We start from the raw sequence: 14,510 nt of genomic DNA on the forward strand, positions 1-14,510 counted from the left end.
TTTCAAAGTCAGGTTCAGTCAAACATGGCAATATTATTTTATTTTTAGCCTAGACTTTCTTGATGTAGAGGTTCATGATTGAAAATAAAAGATGATAACTTCCATCAAGTATTAGCAGAAACATCACAGCTGAGATGTAAACAAGTGTCAATACCTTGGCAGCAGTCCCCTGGCCTGTGCCTGTTATACTCTACAGCAGAAGACAAGAACTGCAATTTCAAAAGTAAAACCAATACAGGATGAGACTGTTTCTGGGCAATGATTTATTACGTCACAAGGGTGCAGTCAAAGAAGTTGTTGCATGATGCAATTAAGAACTGAAGTTGTGAAGATGTTATCATGGAACATTTTTAAAATTCTGTTTTTGATTCTAAGAGTTTTAGTTTCCCTCCAGTACACACCCACTGAAATATTGGTTGTGTGGACTTCCTCTGACTGTTCACCACAGGCTGCTCAGTTTGTGTGGATAGGTTCCTCTGGGTTAACTTCAAAAGGCACTCTCAGGGCAACTTTACATCGGCCTTTTTAAGTGAGATACTAGTTCATAATAAAGTTTTGGAGATGCTGGTGTTGGACTGGGGTCTACAAAGTTAAAAGTCACACAACACCAGGTTATAGTCCAACAGGTTTAATTGGAAGCACACTAGCTTTCGGAATGCTGCTCCTTCATCAGGTGATTGTGGAGTATAAGACACAGAATTTATAGCAAAAGTTTACAGTGTAATGTAACTGAAATTATATGTTGAAAATGACCTGGATTGTTCGTTAAGTCTCTCATCTGTTCGAATTAACAGACATGGTTGTGTGATTTTTAACATAATAAAGTTTGTTTTTCTATAAAAAGATCTGACGTTGCAGATTTGGTCCTTCCTTCTCTGATATTCAAAGTCTACAGCTTAATGATAAGAAGGTTTATAATCACCCCCAGCTCCCCACTTAGTAACTTAACCTGACAGTACAGTAATATTTCACAATAATGGCCCTTGAACAAGTTTATTATGGTTGAGGTTTAATGTGTTACAGGTTTATGTACTGTTTTATGTGACATGAGAAAAATTACTGATAATAGTCACATGAATATTGTATTTTAAAGGGTAAGGTACTCCTAGTCTTATATTTCTGCCATCTCCAGACACTTGTACTGTATCTCTAAACATGAGTAACACAGGTAAGGGATCTATACTTATGCATTTTTATTAAAAATCGTACTATAGTCCTGTTAACAGATTTCAATACGTTCCATTAGAGCTAAGGTATAATTAAGAAATGTTCACAGATTGCTCCCCTTGTAAAGGTTGTGTCAGGATGTTGCAACAATGTTGTGGTAAATCTAAGTCTTAAAGTGTTTAAAGGAAAAAAACTTGTATTTATAAAGTGATGTACCTAGGGTCTGGATGGTTAATATCAAGAATGTGTTGCCTGGGAATGTGCTAGAGATAAACTCATGTTGGCTTTCAAAGGATGACATTACCTCAGAGAGAGGGAGTTGAGGAAGAATCGTAGAATCCCTACAGCATGGGTGCAGACCATTCAGCCCATCAAGTCCACACCAACCCTCTGAACATCCCTCCCACACAGACCCAGCCCCTTACTCTATCCTGTGACCTGTATTTCCCATGACCCATCCACCTAGCCAGCACATCCCTGGGCACAATGGGCAATTTCCCATGGCCAATTCACCCAACCTCACATCTTTGGAATGTGGGAGACAACTGGAGCACCTGGAGGAAACCCACGCAGATACAAGGAGAATGTGGAAACTCCACACAGACAGTTGCCCGAGGCTATGAGGCAGCAGTGCTAACCACTGAGCCACCGTGCCACCCTGAGTTCAGTCATGGCTAGCACTCTGCTGCCAGGAGGAAGAAAAGGTCAAGAGGAAGCAGCTTCACAGTGTCTGAGTGTATCTTGGAGGTGGCATTGACATGCCAGGGGAGTCGGTGATGAGCAGGAGGTACCTGTACTGTCAATATAAAATTTAATTTTTTCATGAAAATGTATTTAATTTACTAATGTAGTGAATGTCAACTTGCAACGTATAATATTGTAAAGATGTTTTTCTGATGACAAAATGCTATGGAACCTGACTCCACCTTTATTATAGATTCCAATGGGAACCTAGGTTACATTGAACGACACTAACCTTTAACCTGATTCTCAGGATCTCCATCGCATCCCTGTGTTAGAAAGCACATGTTTGTGTACACTGTACATGGTAAAGGATAGCTGAAATGATGTTTGTGTGCGTTTATTGAAAGCTGCAGGTTGGCTTTTTGGAAAAGAACATGCACTTTGAGAATGTTTGCAAGTTATTTTAACTTCTCTTTTGGTTGAGATATTTAAATAAAGCTTCAGGTGGATATAAAAAATCCCATGCCATAATTTTGATGAAGAGCACAGCAGTCAGTCCTGCTACCTTGGACAATTTGTATTCCTTGATCAGACCACTGAAATATTTATTTTATTTATGCTTTCATGGCATGTGGCCTGTTACTGTAACGCCAGAGTTTTTTGCCCAGCCCTAATTGGCTGTGGAGAGCAATTACGCATCAACTATATTTATGTGGGTCTGGAGTCACACGTAGGCTAGGCCAGGTAGGAGCAGCAAATTTCCTTTCTAAAAGAATATTAGTGATCCAAGTGGGTTTTTATAACAATCGATGACAGCTTCATGTCATTTTCGAGACTAGTTTTCATTCCAAAGTTTTTTGCGTTCATTGAATTTTTGTTAATTGAGTTTCAATCCATCTTTGGAATATTAGCCTGGGTCTTTGGATTGTTAGTCCAGTAATGTTATCTAATGTGGCCATTATTCTTGTGGTTAATCGTGGGACTTTGCTGTAAGGAAAGTGGTTGTTGTTGTGTACTCTGCAGTACAACCTGTAGTTACACTTTGAAAGTGCCTCAGTAGTTGTGAAGTGTTTTGGGACATCTACAGTTTATAAAAATGCAACTTATTCTTTGCTTGAACAACACAAAAATGGTAATGTTGAAACTTGGGATTGTGTGAGGCATTCTGCTGGTTCAGCAGACCTTACCTTAAAGATGGAAAACCTTTGGGGCAAAGGTTCATTTTGTTCCTTTTGAACTTGAGGATTACCACATCATACAATCAATAATGTGGAATTCTGACACTACTTTTCATTGCGGTTTATTGGTTAATAAACTGAGCAGTCGTTATCACATATGTCAGATAATGAGCTTTTCATCCAAAGTAGCCTTTAATTACCTTTGCTGTGTATCCTCATGTCTGGTCAGAGTACCTTATGTAGTGATTTGTTCAAATGCAGCATTTCACTGTGAGGGTACCCTCTGGTTTCAGTGCCAGTCTGATCTCAATAGAAATGACGGTGGTAATTCTGCAATCTGCTTTGTGAGCCAAAATTACCCTAGGATGGAACTTGCTGTTGTCAACCAGAACTAGTTTGGGATTGACTTTGCTTTCCCAAAAGTGAAATATTCTGTAAATAAAAACCGAAAGAATGCAGATGCTGGAAATCAGAAACAAAAACAAAACTTGCCGGAAAAGCTCAGCAGTTCTGGGAACGTAGAGTCATAGAGTCCTACTGCATGTAGACAAGCCCTTTGGCCCAAACTGGTCCATGCCGACCAAAATGTTCATCCACACTAACCCCATTTCCCTGCACTTGGTCCATATCCTTCTAAACCTTTCCTATCCATATATTTGTCCCAATGCCTTTTGAATGTTGTTAATGTACCCACCTCAACCACTTCTGCTGGCAGCTCATTCCATATGTGTACCACCCTCTGTGTAAAAATGTACCCCTCAGGTCCTCTTTTATTTTTTCCCCTCTAACCTTAAACTAATGCCCTCTAGTCCTCAATTCCCTAACCCTGGGACAAAGACCGCCTGCGTCCACCCCATCCGTGCCTCTCATGACCTTATTCACCTCTATAAAGTCCCCCTCAGTCTCCTACACTCTAAAGAAAAAGGTCCTAGCTTGTTCAACCTCTCCCTATAACACAGAGTAAAAACATCAAGGCTGTTAGCTAAGTTTTGACTTCAGAAGGAAAGGTTCATAGAGTCCATTCCGAAGCAAGTTTTAGCTTTCTAAAAGCAGGAAAATGAAGTTTGACTTCAAGGGAAACAATCACTAAAAGAAACTATTTTAGTTTGTAACTTTTGGAGAATTTGGATAGAAATTTTCAAATGATTCAAACAGAGAAAGTTTAGGCCATTAGAATTGTGGAAAGTTCACACAATAGAAATAAATCATACAAGTTTGTCTCCCCACCTCAAGAAGTGAAACTGCAAAGCATCAGTTCAGTCGAAACTTCAAGCATTGACACAGGTGCAACATGTTTCTGGAATTGAATACCTGTGAAAAGATAACAGATTGGAATTTTATTTTTCCTTTTATTGCTTCGGTGTTGCTAACCTATATATAGGTAGCTTGGTTTGTTTCCTTTCTTTTGAGTAATAGACTTGTATTCTGCTTTTCAAGAACATCTGCAGCCTCATGTGAACATGCTTCAGTGACTAACCACCAGAGAAACTAACTGCAAAAGTTAAACATATGATCCATCAATCCAGATTTCATTCTGGGATTGAATTTATCCATGATTACCACCAACTGGGATCATAGAAGTTAGGATAATCCTTATACTGTGGTCCTTAGGAAAAATATCACATCCCTGAGGATTCTTTAGTGTTATACCATTTATCCTGAAATGTTAATTCCATGTTTGCTTTTGAATAAATGAACAATTTCTGTTTTTGTTTCAGATCACCAGTATCCGCAGTTCTTTGTTTTATATTAAGTAGCTAGAATTGCTTTTTTTAAGTCAAGCAACTTCACCTGATGTAGGGAAGTAGACCATGTCTGTTTTTATTTTACTGTTACACAAGAAATGTTCTGATTCAACGAAGGAAATCTGATTACAACTGTTGTCCTCCATAGTCACTTCCTTCACCATCGCTGAGTCAAAATCTTGGGGGTCCTTCCGAACAGAGCAGTGGACATCCCTATACTCTCTGCCCTATGGACTGGATGCCTAAAGAATGCAGCTCCCCACCCTCTCCTCAATGGCAAGTGTGGATGGGTGATAAATGTTGGCCAAACCACTGATGCCCACATCCATGAATAAATAAGAATACTTTTTCTATTCATTCATGGGGATGTGGGCATTGATGGCATATATCATCCAGAGGTATTTCAGAGTTGACCACATTGCTGTGGGTCTGGAGTCATATATGAGCTTGGACAACTAAGGACAGTAGTTGCCTTCCCTCCAGGGCATTAGTGAACCATGGGGGGATTTTGCTGACAATTAGCAATGGGTTCAAAGACATCATAAGCCTTCTAATTCCAGATTCCTAATTCCATCTACCATGCATCTCCAAATTAACAGTCTAGTGATAATACGATTTGGACATTACCTATCCAAACTACTATTTGAGAAATAAAGCAGTTTTACAGTTCATAACCAGCCTGATCTTTATTAATTATTTGCTCCAAATGCCCATATTGACCTGATAAGATGATTGGCAAATCACTGGTACTACTGGACCTAAGACAATATTGAAGTACGACGCTAATTGTCCTCAAATGACAGAATCAATTCAAACAAAATGCAAAATGGAAATTGGCCTCCAGGGTAAATAGATATTTCACTTCACAAGCAACCATAAGGATATATAAGTAAATTTAAGGCTGGCAAAGACATCCGACCAAGGTATTTTACTCAGTCAAACTTCCAACTTATCCAACTCCCCCTTAATCTCTGAATGGTTGTCCTTCGATTTTGTATTCATTGAAAATTTAGCTTCTCATTCCACATCTAAGCCATTTGAAGATAATACAGATGTGAAAAATTGCTTTTTGCAATCTAAAAATATTCCATTCGCACTACAATCCTCTTCCCCGACTGCACCAATTTCCAATCAAGTCCACCAGTCTCCCTCACTCAGTTTCTTCCAACATTGAGAAGTAAATCTCTGTGCAGTGCGAAGTCAGAAGAGCTCCCTGCATGGTTCACTAATGTCCTGGAGAGAAGGCAACTACTGTCCTTAGTTGTCCAAGCCCATATATGACTCCAGACCCACAGCAATGTGTTGTTGTGGTTCTGTTCGCCGAACTGGGAATTTTTGTTGCAGATGTTTCGTCCCCTGTCTAGGTGACATCCTCAGTGCTTGGGGGCCTCCTGTGAAGCGCTTCTGTGATGTTTTCTCCGGCATTTATAGTGGTTTGTCTCTGCCACTTTCGGTTGTCAGTTCCAGCTGTCCGTTGCAGTGGTCGGTATATTGGGTCCAGGTCGATGTGCTTATTGATTGAATCTGTGGATGAGTGCCATGCCTCTCGGAATTCCCTGGCTGTTCTCTGTTTGGCTTGTCCTATAATAGTAGTGTTGTCCCAGTCGAACTCATGTTGCTTGTCATCTGCGTGTGTGGCTACTAAGGATAGCTGGTCGTGTCGTTTCGTGGCTAGTTGGTGTTCATGGATGCGGATCGTTAGCTGTCTTCCTGTTTGTCCTATGTAGTGTTTTGTGCAGTCCTTGCATGGGATTTTGTAAACTACATTGGTTTTGCTCATGCTGGGTATCGGGTCCTTCATTCTGGTGAGTTGTTGTCTGAGAGTGGCTGTTGGTTTGCGTGCTGTTATGAGTCCTAGTGGTCGCATAGCAATGTGGTCAACTCTGAAATACCTCTGGACGATATATGCCATCAATGTCCACATCCCCATGAATGAATAGAAAAAGTATTCTTATTTATTCATGGATGTGGGCATCAGTGGTTTGGCCAATATTTATCACCCATCCACTTGCCATTGAGGAGAGGGTGGGGAGCTGCATTCTTTAGGCATCCAGTCCATAGGGCAGAGAGTATAGGGATGTCCACTGCTCTGTTCGGAAGGACCCCCAAGATTTTGACTCAGCGATGGTGAAGGAAGTGACTATGGAGGACAACAGTTGTAATCAGATTTCCTTCGTTGAATCAGAACAACATTTCTTGTGTAACAGTAAAATAAAAACAGACATGGTCTACTTCCCTACATCAGGTGAAGTTGCTTGATTTAAAGAAAGCATTTCTAGCTACTTAATATAAAACAAAGAACTGCGGATGCTGGTGATCTGAAACAAAGCAGAAAGTGCTGAAAAAACTCAGTAATTCTGACTACTCCCCTGCTTCTAATCTCTCAGCATTTACTATATCTGACAGTGTGATTCTGATTGAAAAGGAAAGGTTGGCCAGGCACCCTGTGAGCAACTGGGATCGAGGAGTTCCTAATGCGATTGATGAAAGATGCTTATTATTTACATTCTTTGGAATTAGAATATAAACCAGATATTGTCATTGTGTTTTTATTTTTAATTGATATGATGTATTATGCTCTGAAATTTAATATTTCAGAAATATTTTTGTTTTCAAAGTCTTGTGAGAAAACTGGTTTAAAATATGCTGAAATTTGAGGAGATGTATCTGATTTTAAGTGGCTCTGTAATACTTACTCTTCTGAAAGTTTTACATCAACTTGCTATTCCTTCTTTTGTTCTCTCTTACACTGAGAAACTGTTTTGCATGTCTCCCAAAAGCTGCCAATATCTCAATTTCTTATGAAGTTTTTCTGACCTTGCCTGAGCCACTGCTATGCTGGCTATGGCTCTATCCTCCTTTCACCATTGTCAAAACTCCTTTGCAAATCCATCAGAGTAGTTTTAATATCTGCAATTCAGACATCGTGAAATTCCACTAAACGAACATTATGTTTCTGCATTAGTTTTGGTCATCTTGACTATATTAAGTGTAACCAGCGGTTAGTTTCCCGGTTATTAATTATCTTTGGTTGTATAGATTGATAATGTTGACCCTATGATATACTAGATTAAACACCAAGAAATTCTTTGCACTTTCATTTTCTTTTTCTGATTTTATGTAAGGGGTGTTGAAAAATCCATTTTTTAGTTTTACATTCCAATCCTTTTCTTCCCCAGAAAGACAGAACTCTTGTGAACCCAGTGGTGTTGATCTGTGAACATTGATGCCCTTTGTTATATTGTCCAAGCAGCTCCTGTCTATGCCTGAATTGTGGGAAGGTGATTTGAATCCATATACATCTCCCAGACCCATGCTAGGTAGTGATCAGCTGTGGGAACTGTGGCTGCCTGTTCCTCTTAAAGCCAGTGATCGGAGACCACTATGAGACTTGTTAATTGAATATGGACTGGCTGTTGTATTTGCAGGTTTTTGAAGGGTCATGTCAGATTCAAAATGTTAACCCTGATTCTGCCGAGTTTCTGCTGAGTTTCTCCAGCACTTCCTGCTTTTACAGCTCATTCTTGCACTTGTTCCAGGTATTCTATCTGCAGATTCACTTTGAATTGGTGAATTGCAGTTGCCAGATGCTTTTCCAATGTTTACAAAATTACAACCAAGAGTTGTACCAAATCAAATTCTTCAGCTTTGATGTGGGTGTGCCTTTGAGGAAAAAAATGATTTATTTTTGTATGCTTAACTTTTAGTTTTTAATCAGAAACAGTTATTAAGGGTGAACAGACCATAAGCACGAGAGATGTACTCAAAGGAGAGCATACTCGATTAGATTAGATTAGATTACTTAGATTAGATTACTTACAATGTGGAAACAGGCCCTTCGGCCCACCAAGTCCACACCGACCCGCCGAAGCGTAACCCACCCAGACTCATTTATCCCTTCACCTAACACTACGGGCAATTTAGCATGGCCAATTCACCTAACCTGCACATTTTTGGATGTGCAGGTTACTAGTCCAGTACCAAACTAACTGGCCTTTGTGGTTATCACTCAATATAAGATTTTATGGTCTACGCAATAACTATCTCGTTAAGTTTAAATTTGTTTGCTCTATGAGGACCATCATGTTGGATCATAAATGTTTGCCAAAGATTGTTTAAGTCCAATAAAGTGCACAATTATTTGCTTTAATGCAGTTGTTAAAAATCACACAGCACCAGGTTATAGTCCAGCAGGTTTATTTGGAAGCACTGGACAACCACCTGATGTAGGAGCATTGCTCAGAAAGCTAGTGCTTCCAAATAAACCTGTTGGACTATAACCTGGTGTTGTGTGACTTTTAACTTTATCCACCCCAGTCCAACGCCAGCACCTCCACATTATCAACACAGTTGAGAAGTGTAGCCTTTTACTGCTTTAGTTTCAGAATAAGTGGTGAAGAATTAATCCCAAACCACCTTGACACAGGTCAAAGAATATGCTGCAGCCTTGGGTCGTGGGTTTGATCATCTTTGACAAGGTGATAAGATCATTGATTTGCTGGAGTTCTCTTGAATAAGCAGCTCAGTAATTAGACTCTCATTATATTGAGTGCCATTATATTGAGCATGTGGCCCATTTCAACTTGATAAAGAATGAATGATCTATTAATAACTCCAAAATCAGTGATCCAGTAACTAACTTGAAATGGCAGGTTGTTATAATAGGAAAAGAGACATTACCTATTAGATCTCTGAGTTGTAGTATGATGAAAACTGCATTGTGTACTTTGTCCATTTGAGGCTGCCAATTGCTCATGTACCACTTGAGTGAGTCTGCTCAGAAGACAAAGATCTTAAAGAATCCATGTTCAACAGTACATGTAGTTCTAATTCTCCATCTCTCTGGATGAGCTGTACATCTCTATGTCTTTATGAGCCTTGAACTGTTTCTGAACATGAGGATTCACTAATGTTACTGGGGTGCAAATGGACAGGTTTGAGTTGGCTGTCTGTGTTACTGATTGATTGGATGTATTCCCTGTTGCAGTTAGGTGTGTACAGTCAAGAATAGTGTGAAACAGACAGCCATTCTCTGCTGGGTTACATTAAACTTATCTCTATATTTGGAGAAATATATGGATGGCATTTTGGTTTATGTTAAGGAAAGGAATGTGCATTTTGTGGCATCCTGTTCATTCACACATGGGTTTTAAAAAGTATCCAATGCCAAGCCTGAATCATTCAACTGTGTGATAGAGGGCTAGGCTGTACCTTATTGGGAGTTGGCTGGTGACTGCACCTCAAAAAATGATTTATCCTGATGTTAGTGAGTTTTGAGAAGATTATCCAAACGTTAATGAGTTTTGGTGCTAGTTTCAGTTTTGCTTTTGTGTAGATGCAGCCAAAATAAATAACATGATGGTGCTGAATTGAGCATGGAGATCAGTGGGAGTCTACTTTCATGGTGATGCTTCTCTGACCTCTGGGTGCCTGTAAGGCTCAGTGACCTTTTTCAAAAGATGCTACAGGGTGTGTCCTCTAGCATCACACTCTGAGGCTGTACAACTGAAGTTTAGTGAAACGTGATGGCTAATTGAAAGATCTCTGTGATTTTCCTCATTTTAATTTTGTTTTTACCAAGCAAAAGTTCAGAGGTGTCACAGTTGAAGAGAGAATAAAGAGGGAGCAGGCGTCCAAACTCTGTTCCAGTTTTTGACTCAGTCAGTGTGCACAACAGGAGCATACAAACGACCTATAGTGCTGCTCTGTTCAGTCGCCCCCAATCCTGGTAATCTTTTGTCAGTTTAAATTAAAGAAAATGCAGCTCAGATATGTGATTGATTCTGGTCTTGATCTATTGATGTAGTTTGTAGAACTTGCCTCTGAGTCAAAAGACTATCAATTCAGACCTGGATCCAAGACTTGAGTCTATTCCAGCTGTACTGTATTGAGCCAGTGCTAAATTGCCTCTGAAACTGTGTTTTGGCTAAGATTTTAAGTTTTATGGCTGGTTCTTTGCTTGCTCAGCTGACTCAAGTGGTGTGGTCTGAAGGGAATTCTGCTAATGTCCACGTCAATATTCTGAAAATCTAAAACTGTGTGTGACAGAACAGATTATTTATTTCACTGCTGTTTGTGTGTTCTTAATGTGCACATATTTGTTTTGAAGTGCCAGGTATTTTGTTTCCGATGCAATTTGATTTGTCAAACAACTAGTCTTGAAGCAAATCACACTTTATTTATACACTATAGTTAAACTATAACAAAGGAAAGAACAAATTAAAATAACATAACTCTGTTCGAGATCTTAACAGAATAATAGATTATTTAACTACTAAACAGTAATTGTTTCAAAATGGTAACCTCAAGTAAACCCACCCTTGGCTGAGGCAAATTCAGTAAAATTGATTGTCTCACATACAATTCTAGCAGCAGGAAGAGAATCCCAGCTTTTAGCTGTAACAGAAAGAGGAAAATCAGCTTCCACATCCAGCTTCAAGACTCCAACAACTGCTACTGAAAAACTAAAACTGAAAATCCTAGCTCTTTGGGAGCTTGACCCCACCCATTCAGGCTGCTTCTATTGTTCCAAATTTAGAAATAAAAACCCAAAACCTCACAAACTTTATTGGATTCAAATAGACAGCTTGGAACCCCGTCTTAAAACCTCTCTTCAAAGAAAACTCTGGACAAAATCCTCTTAAAGCCATAGTCTCATCACAGTGGGGTGGGGTGGCTGAGTGACAAAGCAAAGGTGGAGATTCTGTTCATAGATTTTAGTTGCAGTAAAGTAATCATTGATAAATCTGTCTCTGCTTCAATCTAAAAAAGCTGACTTTGATTTTACAGCATCTGTAAAATGTTTATTTAGTGCCAAGTACTTGTCAGCATTTTCACAAACGATTAGCTAACAAACAGAAGTAACAAATGACAGTGTAGTTACTCTGAAGAAGTGACTGCCCCAAAATGAAGGTGATTTTATCTCTGATACACATAATTCTAATCTTGTTTATTTAAAGAGTAAACAAGGGCAGCACAGTGGCTCAGTGGTTAGCACTGCTACCTCACAGCACCAGGGACCCAGGTTCGATTCCCACCTTGGGTGACAGTCTGTGTGGAGTTTGCACATTCTCTCCATGAATTGGCTAAATTGTCAGTAGTGTTCAGGGATTCATAGGTCGGATGCATTAGTAGGGGTAAATGTAGGGGAAATGAGTCTGCGTGGGTTACTGTTTGGAGTGTTGATGTGGACTTGTTGGGCTGAAGGGCCTGTTTCCAAACTGTAAGGAATCTAATCTAAACTGTAACCCAGCCCCTTTTTGAATGGTTTTATAAGAAGAAACTTTTTTTTTGTTCCTGATGTATGAAAATCATTTTTGTCAAGATTGTGGAGTGGCCCATGTCAGGTGCCGAACACCCTTGTTCAGGTTGAAGCAGAGCTGAGTTCCAGACTGTGACAAACTGCTGCTCGCCTTTGGAGAACCTGAATTTGACATTCAGTTCTAGTGTGGCACAGTCTAGCTTTCATTTGTTTGAGTGTTGAAGTGGGACTTGAACCTCTCACCCCTAGTCCGAATCAGTCGTGGCAGTTCTGTCATAGAGTCACACACCACAGAAACAGGCCCTTGGTCCAATCTGTTCATGCCAATTATAATCCTAAACTAAACTAGTCCTACCTGCCTGTGCTTCAGCCCATGATCCTCCAAATGTTTCTTATTCATGTACTTACCCAAATGTCTTTCAAACATTCTAACTGTACCAGCATCCACCACTTCCTCTGGAAGTTCATTCCATACACAAATCACGCTTCATATAAAACAAAATTGCCCCCATGTATTTTTTAAGTCCTTTTCCTTTCACCTTAAAAATATGTCCCCTAACCTTGAAATCCCCAACCCTAGGGAAAAGACACCTTATCTGTATCCCTCGTGATTTTATAAACTTCTATAAGGTCGTCCCTCAACCTCCTATGCTCCAGTGAGAAAATTCCCAGTCTATCCATTATCTCTTTATAGTTCAAACCCTTCATTCCTGGCAACATCCTGATACATCTCTTCTGATCCCTTTCCAGCTTAATAATATCCTTCCTATAACCGGGAGACCAGAACTGTGAACTATACTCCAGAAGAGTCCTTTAGAAGCTTAACATCCCAAATCCTATACACTGTAGTCAGAATCTTGAGCAATGAAGCCAAACGTGCTAAACGCCTTCTTAACCACCCTGTCTATAAGCATCAGCTAGGCTCAGTGACTTATCTTTTTCAAGTGTGTATTATGTGTAACATTTCTTTGACTCATTTTTGCCGCAGGTTGTTTAAGATAATGGAACATCTTAAGATTCCTGTAGATTACTTTGGGCCTGATGCAGTGAGATGACTATAATTTTGCTGAAATTGGCACCAATTGAAGGAAATGGGGTCTACTGGCATAAGGCTGCTTGTCTCTAAAGAAAAGGAGAAAATAATGCCGAAAGAAGTAGCTTTAATTGAACTTTTATTTATTTATTTAATGGTAGTTGGTACCTGATTTGACTTAAGGATAAACAAATCCTGCATTTCTGTTGTGGGCCCTTGCATTTGTAATCAGTATTGTGTTGATTTGCTGCCAGCCTCTTGGTCTGGACTAATTGCTGTGTGTCCCGTGTCTGTAGGTAGAAACATGCCTGCGAAAACCACCACTGAGCTGTTGAAGCAGCTGAGGCAGGTGATGAAGAATGCCAGCAGCTTGAATGAACCAATCCAAGCTCTGATTGTACCATCAGGAGACAATCATCAGGTACCTGCACTAACCAGTTCACTCACCTCTCAGTACAATCACTATATTAAAGCTTTAATTTTGTGTTTATTGTATGCCTAATTTTATTTCATTTGGTGTTAGAAGTCTTGTGCAGTAACTCGTAATGTTTTCCTGGTTTAATTTATCTCCTGTTGAGGTTTTATCTGTGGAAGACTAAAGACTCAGGTGCAAGATTTATTTTGCATATTTTCTGCTGAATAGAATAATTGAATTGTACAGTACAAAAGAGGCCATCACATTTGTACTGCCAAAAATATCCATCAGTCCCACTCCCCTTCACTGTTCCATAGCCCTGAATGTTAGGACACTTCAAGTGCTCATCCAAATACTTTCTAAAGGTTGTAAGGTTTCCCTCCTCAACTCCCCTCCCAGCCAGACTCCCACCATCTTGGTGAAGAAGGCTTTCCTGAAATCCCCTCTAAACCGCCTGCCTTTTAATTTAACATCATGCCCCTTGTTATTGAGCCTTTGACTAATATGTTGAATATTTGTATTTTGTTTTCATTGTATTTTGCTTTCTCAGCCTTTCTCTTTTTCATTCTCCCCCCAATCCCCATGTAAGTGTCTTTACTTGGTAGTCTACAGTATATTAGGGATGACAGTTAGTATTTTCCCTATAAACATTTCATGACTGTGTTTGTTATTGCTTTGGTCTATAACATGGCACTGGTGGGTATTTCATATTTCTTTTTCACCCCCAGCCATGACATAGAGTCTGGTCACATTGTGACCCTTAAAGGATGACAGTGTTCACTTTTAAGACAGCTTTGACAAAGGGTCAGTTAGACTCAAAACGTCAGCTCTTTTCTCTCCTTACAGATGCTGCCAAACCTGCTGAGATTTTCCAGCATTTTCTCTTTTGGTTTCACTTCTAAGAATATCGGCTGGGTTTGTGCTAAGTCTGGATAATGGTTTAAAGTCTCGATTTCATTACAAAGTACATGGCAAATCATCCTTCAAAAACTGAATATATCTCTCAACGTAAATACCCCTTTCCAGA

The 14,510-nt window shown here is 39.6% G+C and overlaps 1 protein-coding gene across 4 annotated transcripts in view; it reads left to right on the forward strand.

Annotated features, from left to right (window-relative positions):
- The window catches only part of xpnpep1 (X-prolyl aminopeptidase (aminopeptidase P) 1, soluble), a 102,366-nt gene that overhangs the window by 19,520 nt on the left and 68,336 nt on the right, over nucleotides 1–14,510 (forward strand). For 2 of the 4 annotated variants that reach the window (XM_087998716.1, XM_087998717.1), the window contains one exon: nucleotides 13,365–13,489. In XM_087998716.1, coding sequence (XP_087854842.1) covers nucleotides 13,373–13,489 — 117 coding nt within the window. In that variant the 5' untranslated portion in view covers nucleotides 13,365–13,372. Of the gene's footprint in view, nucleotides 1–1,146; nucleotides 1,169–13,364; nucleotides 13,490–14,510 lie in introns of those variants that run through there. The other 2 variants (XM_087998718.1, XM_087998715.1) reach the window with 2 other exon arrangements.

Source organism: Chiloscyllium plagiosum, unplaced genomic scaffold, assembly GCF_037043375.1.
Source record: "Chiloscyllium plagiosum isolate Xiang-an unplaced genomic scaffold, Cpla_swu_hap1 HiC_scaffold_22, whole genome shotgun sequence".
In the NCBI taxonomy this organism is placed as follows: Eukaryota; Metazoa; Chordata; class Chondrichthyes; order Orectolobiformes; family Hemiscylliidae; genus Chiloscyllium; species Chiloscyllium plagiosum.